The 11,632-nt window shown below is 35.1% G+C and overlaps 1 protein-coding gene across 1 annotated transcript in view; it reads right to left on the minus strand.

Annotated features, from left to right (window-relative positions):
* The window catches only part of abcb6b (ATP binding cassette subfamily B member 6 (LAN blood group) b), a 71,711-nt gene extending 61,288 nt beyond the window's left edge, over window positions 1-10,423 (minus strand). The window contains 5 exon segments of the mRNA XM_087267582.1: window positions 2,288-2,409; window positions 2,519-2,711; window positions 2,813-2,905; window positions 9,715-9,913; window positions 10,011-10,423. Of these exon segments, the coding sequence (XP_087123708.1) occupies window positions 2,288-2,409; window positions 2,519-2,711; window positions 2,813-2,905; window positions 9,715-9,913; window positions 10,011-10,097 (694 nt within the window). The 5' untranslated portion in view covers window positions 10,098-10,423.
* Between the last annotated feature and the right edge of the window lie 1,209 nt (window positions 10,424-11,632).

The raw sequence follows: 11,632 nt of genomic DNA on the forward strand, positions 1-11,632 counted from the left end.
ATAACAAATTCAAGGCTATTAAGGCCTTAATTTGAGATGATCAAATTTAAGACTTTTTCAATGCTTTTAAGACTCCGCGGGTACTCTGCAATACACAAATATCTTTAAATATGAAAACAATTATTATTTTAAACATAAATAGAAAAACTACTGCCTCCATGCCTTCATCTCAGGGCACCTTCTTCGGTTTATTTATGACAGTTTGCTTTTGTATAATGTTATTATTATTACTATTATTTATTATATGCATATTTATAGTTGTTTTAATAAATACAAGCTTAGATGCGTCCACCTATCGGGTTTTGTAGACGCATCACTATAGGAATAGGACAAGGGTTTGGAAATAACTCAGTTTTTTGACCACACTTTGTTGTTATTATTAATTTATAATCATTAATTATAAATTAACAATTTAATCATTAATTAATCATTTGCTGCAAATTAGAACTGAAAAAGGTTTTATTGTTCTTTATTCTCGCGCTGCAGATGGTCTTTTTAAAGCCTGGTTTATACTTCTGCGTCAAGTGACTGGCATAACTCACGGCGTATGCAACGCGCATAGCTGTACATTTATACTTCTGCGCACTGTCTCTGTTGGTCTGCATTAACACTTCCGAAACGCTAGTTGGCAGTGAGGTGTAAATGTTCCTCTGTGTCGAGTTTCTTCGCTGTTGTTTTGCTTTTCCTGAACACTTCCGGGATGTACAAGTGGCTCAAACTCGCTCATTTTGAGGCAGGAACCGGCAGACGTGCAACAACTTTAACTATGAGGTAAACACAAAACAAAACTTTCCATCTGGAGCTCCTTCACGGGACTCCACACTTGTAAACAATCGCTCCATCAGGCTCGCACCATTCACGCGGCTTTCGGTCCTGCCCAGACTCGTCAGCGCTACCATGCCGACCAATCACAGAGCTAACGCTACGCGTCGTTGTGACGTGTAGTTGCATTTTTTGAGAGGTGCACGTCAGCGACGTCAACGGCCACGGCGAAGGGCTATGCGTCAGCGCCATAGCATATGCTGTCGTTTGACGCAGAAGTATAAATCAGCCTTAACTGTATTCTCGCTAGTGAAGTGTTCAGTTTTTCCTTTTACAAAGTCCCCCATGTAATAGCAATTGCGCCATGGTGCTACGCAAATGACTCATGAAGGGAATGGGAGATTAGACTCGCGTTAACGTCCCGAGAGGTAAAAAAAAAAATACGTGGCACATTTATGCAGCCAAACATAATTTTTTTAAAATAATATTTTTGAATTGTTTAACTGACACCAATAATCAGTTAAAAGCACCCATAGATATATACATTAGATGTCGCCTAGCCTATTGTTGTCTATTGGACGGAATGAGTCAATAGCGCCGCCATCTTGCTACAGGGTAGCGCTCCTTTGAAATGAATGCGGGATCAAGGTACATTGGAGGACTGTGGCCATCCAAAGCCAGAGATATACACATATACACATATATCTATGATCGGGAGTTTTCCTGGATGTTAGTATGTAATTTTTTTCTAATTACAAAAATTAAAATTTTACATCACTTTTCTACATTGATGGATCAGTGACCGCACGGGCATTCCTGACAAAAAGCTTGTGTTTCTGTGTACAGAAATGTACTATTCACCCTCCCTGTTAAATTTGATCTAATCATGTCCTGAAACACACCTCCTCTCCTGCTTTCACTTCTCATACTGACAGAGGGAGCGATTCATGAATCCCCCGAACGACTCTTTCACTAACGTTAGCCGGCAATAATACAAGTTTCTGGCAGCGCAGCATCTCGTTGTCATATTTCTTTTGCATTGTTTGCTGATTTTATTCACCAAAACTAGCATAAGCCGAGTGTTTAGTGCGAGTTGGAGCTGCTTTGCCGTATGGTGAATGCAATAAGTGACTGTTATCATTAATAACGTTACCTGATTAGCACAAAAGTTCAGAACATACAAAAACAGAAAAAACGTATTATTACCTATGAAATGTTCTGCCTTTGTGCTTTGTTTGCTCGTTACTACACCCGTAGACAGCGCTAAAGTCCCGCATCTTCACGTAATAACACTGTCTTGACTGGTGCGGTTGAATGACACTTGTCCTTGGAGCACTGTTCCAATGTGGCGGCGCTATTGACGCATGCTCAGGGTCCCTATGCGATATCTAGTGTATATATCTATGAAAAGCACCCTTTCGGTTAACAATTACTCGGTTATTATGAACATCCCTAAAAGTAACACAAAAGCTTTTGTTGTGATGGCTTTTTGTCATTTGTTACAGTGTATTTGTGCTGCACTTACTGAGGTAGAGAAACATGCAAATGAAGACAATGAGGCCAAACCAGGCACTGAAGTACGTCACAAAGTAGATGATGGCAATGACAATGTCAGCAATAGTGGGTACAATGCTGAACACAATATAGCTGCAACCCAAACCAAAAAAAAAAACCTCAAACATTTCATTAAGAAAAAGATTTAAACATTTACATTGTAGAAAACAGCATGTAGGGTAAAATCTGTAAGTAATCAGACCTTAACAAGTTGTTGACTGAAGATGTCCCACGGTCAATGCTGCGCAGGACATCTCCGGTGCGGCGACCCAGGTGCCAGCGAAGAGACAAGCCATGCAGATGAGCGAACAGACGCACCTGCACCACACGGCTGGTGTACTGCTGCACATGAGTCCATAGGAAGCTGCGCAAGTTACTGACAAACCCCGATGTCCCTGAGAGAAGTGAGACAGATGATGATTTGCACAAGGTGTGACATTTGAAAAAGAGCTTATCCTTTATTTTTCTAAAAATACCACTAAAAATTAAGCCTCACCTACCCCTCCGCCCTGGAAGAACTTAAGGAGGACGTAAACACAGACTGTGATGGCCAGGGTTCTCCAGTTCTCCATTGCTGACAGCTGATTTACTGGAATAACATGATTGCAGAAACAAAGAAGAGAAAATGAGAGTGCACCAAAACTTGTGCTGGATTAGCTAAACATGATTTGAAATATTTAATGCTTATTAAGGCTGTTTACTTAAAAACAGTAAGATCTGTGATATAGTCAAACAAAAATTTCAAGTAAACAAATTTTGGTTTTTATATTTTAAAATCAAATGCATCCCTGTGACATTAAAAAGAGCTGCGATGCTTATAGTGACAGTTAACCTAAAAATGAAACATGATTTAATTGGACCAGCTTTAGCTTTGAAAATGAAAATTATGAAAAGTAATGGCTGTGACATCATTTCAAAATGCTTCTGAAATTATATAACTTTATATCTCAGTCCAAGGTTGCATTCATTTTTTCTTTAGAGCATCCCAAATATGTTCAATAGGGTTAAGGTCTGGACTCTGTGTTGATCAATTCATATGTAAAAATGTATATGTCTTTTGATTAACCTGGTCATTCAGTACAGTATATTCAGGTAGTCAGCTGAATAACGTGGTTATTTAGCATACTCGGGAAGTCAGCTGACATTCTTTGGGAACATAACATTGCTGAATCTAGACCTGAAACCCTGCAGGATCCTCAGACCACAGCACTGCCCCTACAGGCTTGTATGGTAGGCTATATGTATGATTGGTGCATCACTACATCAGCCTCTCTTTTTACCCTGATGTGCCTATCATTCTGAAACAGTGTAAATCTGGTCTCATTAGACCACTTGACCTTCTTCCTTTGCTCCAGAAGCGTTATTTTTCTGATTAGCCTCACTGATTAGAGGTTTTCTTAAGGCTACACACCTGTTTAATTCCAATTCCTTGAGCTCCCTTGATGTTAATTTCACTATCAAACATAGCCACAAGGGCTACTATTTTTTTTATGATTTGATTTCATCAGACATTTAAGTTGATTGCTGATCTGGATTAATCAAGATCTTTTTTCTGACCACTTTACTCTCTCAAAGATCATGGTTCCCTATTATCCTTATTGCTTTTAATAATGTGTTAAACAATTCTTAACCCTATTTTTAGTAGTTTTAGCAATCTTGTCTTTGCTGGACACCTGCCTGTAATTTGACATATGAAGATCAGTGGACATAGAATGAGTCTTGCAACATGGTTATTACAGAAATGAGAACTTCTGCATCAGTTACATGTAAACAACTTGTTACCAGCTGAAACCTAACAATTCATGCAGTAATTATTCAATGAAAAGCTCTTAGATAGATAATGTAAATCCAGGTGGTTACAGCTTTTGAACAGGCTTTTTTACTTTTAATTTGCACAATCTAGATTTTACAAAGTAGAACATGAAGTAAATAATGAAAAAAACTGAAACTGTGGTCTTAGTGATTTATAAAAAGCTAGTTTAAGGCTACCAGCAATTTAAGAGTCAGCCATACACATACAAGCAAATCAAACGTAATACTTAAATCTAGAGCTGCACCACACTGGAAAAACCTAGCATTGCGACAAATAAATACTTATTGTGATCATCCTGTAGGGGAGTGCATTTGCATAATATATTATAAACATCTATTCTACAAGCATTAATAAATTCAACAAATAAAAATATACCAATTAAATAAACAGTGTTTTATTGACTGAAATAAAATAAAACAGCATTTTCTGAGGAGTCTACCTGTATTTAAGTATAGAGTAATTGAGTAAAGAAAATGTAAAATACCGCCTTCGTTGTATAAATAATTAAATAAAGTGACTCATGATTAATTTTAAAGTTACAAATACTACAATTTTTTAAATCCTTAAAAACTACTTGTGAAATTATCCAATTATAATCCAGACGATGTGACTATTGACGATGTGACTATTGCAAATATTATTGATGCTGAAATGATATATTGTGCAGCCCTACTTAAAACTAAAACTTTACTTCCTGAAGCAGCAGTTTATATATACATACATACATACATACATACATACATGCATGCATACATGCATACATACATACATAGACGCATACATACATACATACATACATACATACATGTCTATATATATATGCACACACAGTTGAAGTCAGAATTATTAGCCCCCTTCGATTTTTTCTTTTTTTCAATATTTCCCTAATGATGTTCAACAGAGCAGGGACATTTTCACAGTTTGGCTGATAATATTTTTCTTCTTCTGCAGAAAGTCTTATTTGTTTTATTTCGGTTAGATTATTGGTAAAATTATTAGCCCTTTTAAGCTATTTTTTTTTATCTACAAACCATTGTTATACAATAACTTGCCTAAAAACCATAACCTGTCTAGTTAACCTAATTAACCTAGTTAAGCCTTTAAATGTCACTTTAAGCGGTATAGAAGTGTCTCGAAAAAATCTAGTAAAATATAATTTACTGTCATCATGGCAAAGACGAAATAAATCAATTATTAAAAATAAGTTATTAAAACTATTATGTTCAGAAATGTGAAGAAAAAAATCTTCTCTCTGTTAAACAGAAATTGGGGAAAAAATAAACAGGGGGGCTAATAATTTTGACTGATATAAAAACTTTTTTGACATTATAGATGTGTTTATAGTTCGTTCTGCTCGATGTAATGCCAACATTTGGGCCTTTTTAATTGAACGATTATCCCTAAGGCTGTCAAAGAAAGAACATACTGCAAACACATTTTACTGCTGTTTTCCCAATAACGAGTTTACACAAAGCATCATCCCTTTAATCACACATGCACAATAAAACTTTACCATCCTGAGTCATGCATCATCACATGCCTTCAGTTCACGCAACCAAAATTTAACAGCTGCTCAAAACTGCAATCTCACTAACTTTCAATGGAAATTCACAACAACAACAAAAACACTTGAAAAGGATGCAGTCTGAGCCAGCAGCCACAGCTTAATGTATCCAAAGAGCGAACACTTTGGTCTGTCCTGGGAGCCGAGAAAGATCCTCAATCCGATTCATTTACATTCATGGCCGTTTTGATTGTGCACTCAGAATCAAATGAGGAAAGAAAAGGTGAAGGGCTGAAGCAAGAAAAGAAATCAAAACAATACAAGAAAACAGCCAGGGCAAAAGCAAGAACTCTCTTCCTCTCTCTTGAGCAGGGGGCGTAGAAGTGGATGGTGAGAGAGCTGATTTTTATCCTTGGCATTGGGGCAAAGAGAGCGGTGGACAAAAAGGCCCTTGTACCAGCGTGTTAACTCGGCTAAAAGCCCCTAATGCCCCCTAATCGTGACTGGCAGGGTTGGTGACCTCCCCTATTACCCCTCTCAATCTCTCTCTGCCACACAAAAGCTCACTTTTCTCCCAGCGCGGCTTTCATGTGCCTCCAAATGCAAAACTGTAACTCGTCTCTGATTATAAAAGCACACACACATCCCTTACTTGAAGAACAGATCAAATGAGCAACGTACAATTAAAGAACGAGAATGATAAGAGAGAGACTGAATAATGAATCAAAACACGGAATTTGAAAAATGGGGGTGAAGGTAGGGGAAAAAAAAGAGGCTAAGAAAAATGGGTGGAAACAAAGTATTGAGCCGTAGAACGGTTTAGCATAGTTGGGTTTTGTCCCACGTTTCTTTTGTAAAAGTTTTGATACTTTGCGGCTTATGCGAACCAAAGGCTTTGACTTCTTAAAGAAGTGAGGTTTTTGGGGGCTGTTCGCTCACCCAGCTGGCCCGTTACAACAAGAGTCTGAAATCTGGAGAGAGGAGAAATCTGACTTCACTAGCATATGTAGCCTTCCACATATATAGTTGAAGTCAAAATTATTGGCTCTCCTGGGATTTTTTTTTTTTATATATACAGTTGAAGTCAGAATTATTAGCCCCCCTGAATTATTACACCTCTTATTTATTTTTCCCTCAATTTCTGTTTAATAGAAAGCAGATTTTTTTCAACACATTTCTAAACATAATATTTTAATAACTCATTTCTAATAACGGATTTATTTTATCTTTACCACGATGACTGTAAATAATATTTTACTAGATGTTTTTCAAGACACTACTATACAGCTTAAAGTGACATTTAAAGGCTTAACTGGGTTAATTAGGTTAACTAGGCAGGTTAGGGTAATTAGGCAAGTTATTGTATAACAATGTTTTGTTCCGTAGATTATCAAGAAAAAATATAGCTTAAAGGGGCTAATAATTTTGTCCCTAAAATGGTGTTTAAAAAATCAAAAACTGCTTTTATTCTAGCCGAAATGAAATAAGTAAGATTTTCTCCAGAAGAAAAAATATAATCAGAAATACTGTGAAAATTTCCTTGCTTTGTTAAACATATTTTGGAAAATATTTTAAAAAGAAGAAAAAAATTCGAAGGGGGCTAATAATTCTGACTTCAACTGTATGTATAAATATATAAATAAATATATATATATATATATAAGGTTTTTAAGAGAGCAAGGAATTTTTCACAGTATTTCCTATAATAGTTTTTTCTTCTGGAGAAAGTCTTTTTAAAGCCAACTTAAGGTCAATATTATTAGCCCCCATAAGCAATTTTTTTTGATTGTCTACAGAACAAACCACTGTTATATAATAACTTGTCTAATTACACTAGCTTCACTTAATTAACCTAGCTAAACTTATAAATGGCACTTTAAACTGAATACTAGCATCCTGATAAATATCTTGTAAAAGTATTAAATGCGGTCTTCGTGGCAAAGATAAAAGAAATACACTATTATTAATTATTAAATCAATAATTATTAGATATTAAATCTTTATGTTTAGACATTTGTTGAAATTCCATGATCGACCATTCAGGAGAGCTAATAGTTCTGGCTTCAATCGTACTTGTTTCAAAGAGCCTTTGCTTAAATGATTTAGCTGTAGGTAAATAAGTAAATCAGATTCTTCTGAACTTTAAAGGCCTCAGAACAGTAAAAATCCAACTATTTCTTCATTAGTGGATGAAAACTGATCATAAAACACCTCATTTCAGCAGTTCAAGTCTTCTCAGGTGGCAAGAGAATTTGTTGAAAGATGCTGTCCTCTACTGGTGACGTATGACAATGCAAAAAATAGCTTTCAGCTTTGGATAACATTTACTAGTATGAAGCTGTGACAGGAGCAATTAACATTTTATTTAGTTTATTCAGTTTAATTCATTCATTAATTTTCTTTTAGCTTAGTTCCTTTATTAATCTGGGGTCACCACAGCGGAATGAACCGCCAACTCATCCAGCGTTTCATATGTCATATGAGTACCATATGTTTTACGCAGCGGATGCCCTTCCAGCTACAACACATCACTGGGAATCATCCATACACACTCATACACTACAGACAATTAGCTTACCCAATAGCGCATGTCTTTGGACCCGGAGGAAACCCACGCAAACACAGGGAGAACATGCATTGCAAACTCCACACAGAAATGCCAACTGACAAAAGCACAGCAAAAACCACTGCACCACCATGACGCCCTATTCAGTTTTAATGTAAACATTTTTTTCTTTTATTTATCATTATTATTAATATTGTAAATTATAATTAATCCATTTATGTAATTTACTACTTGAATGAACTTATATGATCTTAAAAGTTTCAGGTAAAAGTTGTTCTTTTTTGTTTTTGAAAGAAATAAATAGGTTTATTCAGCACTGAATGGGTCAATAGGGGGAATAAAGACATTGATGCTGTAATAGAACTCAATTCAATTAAATCATGTCATTTTTATTTAAACAAATGTGTAATTGTTTTTGTGAAAATAATGAACTGCACAAATCTTTTTTGTTTTTCAATTAATAACAGTATATAATCATTAAAAGGTTTCCTGAGCATCAAATCAACTTGATTTCTAAATCATCTATCATGTGGACTCAATGTTGGTGTACTGATGCTAAGAATTCAGCTTTCTCATCACAGGAATATATATATATATATATATATATATATATATATATATATATATATATATATATATATATATATATATATATATATATATATTTAAATATATTACATCATAATTAATTTATGCTGTAAATACTCAAGATACTCGGATATGTATAGAACTGAAGGGTGGGTAAACGGTGGCAGAATTTCTATTTTCAGGTGAACTGCCCATTTAAAAACTATTAATAACTAGAGCTTAACATGCTGTAATAAATAAAGGTAGAAATGTTGAAAATTGGGGCAGCATGGTGGTGTAGTGAGTAGAATAATCGCCTCACAGCAAGAAGGTTGCTGTTTCGAGCCTAGGCTGGGTCAGTTGGTGTTTCTGTGTGGAGTTTGCATGTTCTCACCGTTTTCACGTGGGTTTTCTCTAGGTGGTCTGGTTTCCCCCACAAGTCCAAAGACATGTGGTATAGGTGAATTGGGTAAGCTAAATTGTCTGCAGTGTATGCGTGTTAATGAGAGTGAATGGGTGTTTCCCAGTGATGGGTTGCAGCTGAAAGGGCATCCGCTGCGTAAAACATATGCTGGATAAGTTGGCGGTTCATTCCACTGTGGCAACCCCAAATTAATAAAGGGAGTGAGGTGAAAAGAAAATGAATCAATGATCGTTGAAAATTGGAATTTTGTTAACATTCAACAAAATATACATTAGTAAGAAATCATACAAGCACTAAACGTTTAAACAGTAGCATACTTGGACTGAGAGCATTTTGCTTCCTGAGGTGATGAGATTTTACATTAAAAAAAAAACTATTTTAGTTGCATATTAATGAAATTCAACCTCTGAAACCTCATAATTAACATTTTATAAGATAAAACAGTAAGAAAAACATAGAAATTCAGTTTTTAGGAATTTTGTCAATTTGGAACTTCTGACAGAGTTGAGGAGCAGTCTTCTTACCTATATTCCTGCTGTAAATGGGTACAAACACATTGATGACCCGCTCAAGACCCAGCAGTCCAACACACAGAATCACTAGAACCTGCAGCCACACACTTCCCCGGGGCCACATGTATGGCACCAGCAGGCACACTTTCCTCCTGAAGTCTTGCCAAGCTGACCTTCTAGAGATCTGTTCCACGTTGCCATCTCTTTCATGCTAAATTATATACACATTTTAGGAACACATAGAGGGTAAATTCATTGACAGTGATTAGAAGTGAAGTGGTTTATTATGCATTGATTGTTGTTCTTACCTCCACAGTCAGTGCAAATGATGCTTTCTCAGTTTCGTTTCCCAAGGCATTTTGTTTTGTGCGTTTTTTGGAGTTCTTGTTTACCATTGTTTAACTTCGTATGGACATTTACGCCCTCAAAAACAGAGTCTGAATACATCATTCCATCATCGTGAATTTTAAAGTGCAAATGTGCGCGTGTAATGTTTTCTTCTGACCGGCGATGTTTAGCTGAAAGGGAAACGCAGTCTGCTAATCATATGGCCAGCTTTCACGTGACTGATATACTTGCAGTCATGTGGCTGGATGTTAAAATGAAACCGCTGACGCTTTTAAACACTCGAAAAGGCTGTTTTTCTACCTTAGGTGTTGTGAAAGAATGGTTGTCGAGCTTCAATTGCCGCTTGCTTGTGTTTTCATAAAAACATACCTCCAGGGGGCGCGTGGTGGCTCAGAAAGGCAAATACTCCGATTAGCTTGAATTTAAAGTTAATTGTGGTCTACAAAGTATAACGTTTTAAATGTTTATTTTATTTTATTTTAAGGATTGACAGATGTAATTACGTCAATGCAATTACATTACACTGCATTCCGTTACAAACAATTAAAGAGAACGGTGATTGGTCCAGACTGAGCAACGTTGAGAAAAGTAACACTTGTCATATGTCAATGCTCAACTTAATATAGAATTTAGTTAAACTGTTAGAAAAAGTACTTACATTTCAATTATCATTGTGATAGTAATTTTAAAATACTGAACGATATTTTTTTGTATCTTGTGAACAACAACAAAAAATATGTTACACAGGTTTGGGTTCACCCAGAAAAAAATATTAAAATATTATTTAATCAAACTTCACTTGTCACAAACCTGTTTGAGTTTGCTTTTGCATTTGAAAAAAAAAAATTATTTGAAAAAATATTTGAAAATAAAAAACCTAACCATTGACTTCTATAGTATTTATCTTAAAAAAGGGACATGCTTAATGCCCTCTGTTATTTTCTTAGCATTTAATGCATTGCATTCCTTAACATTGCTAGTTAACATGAAATTTATGAACTATAATCAATGAATTAAAATGTCATTCCATAATATCATTAGAAATGCCACAATGTAAAAATACACTTAAAACAAATTAGAAAAAAAAAACTGTTAAACTCTTGTAACTAAGTAAACAGCTACTGTTAAAACGTTTGTTAAACTGAAATACTTTGCAGTTTCATTTCAGTTGTTTTTTCTTTTCATTTGCACAAGAATACAAAAATATTTGAAAGAATAAAATAAAGTTTAACAAAATAAGCCATAATTTACAAGAGACAAAAAAGCCCAAAGGGCTCATGTAGATACCTAAATAATAATAAAAAGCAATAACAAAACAATTTAACAAATGCTAAATTCCAATTTTAAGTGAGTAATACGCACAAAGAAAATTACTGAATTAAATATGAAAATTATGAATGAAATATATATACACAACCATAAAAATAGAATTAATCCATACAGAGTTCTTACAAAACAACATTAAAGTGATTCATTATGCATTTCATAAAACCTGTTAAAGAGGAACAATTTTTTATTATATGAGCTAAATTATTCCATACTTTAATACCCCAAAATCTAATCGAGTGATTCATTAGAATCG

The sequence above is a fragment of the Danio rerio genome, chromosome 9, assembly GCF_052040795.2.
Source record: "Danio rerio strain M-AB ecotype USA chromosome 9, GRCz13ab, whole genome shotgun sequence".
NCBI classification, from domain to species: Eukaryota; Metazoa; Chordata; class Actinopteri; order Cypriniformes; family Danionidae; genus Danio; species Danio rerio.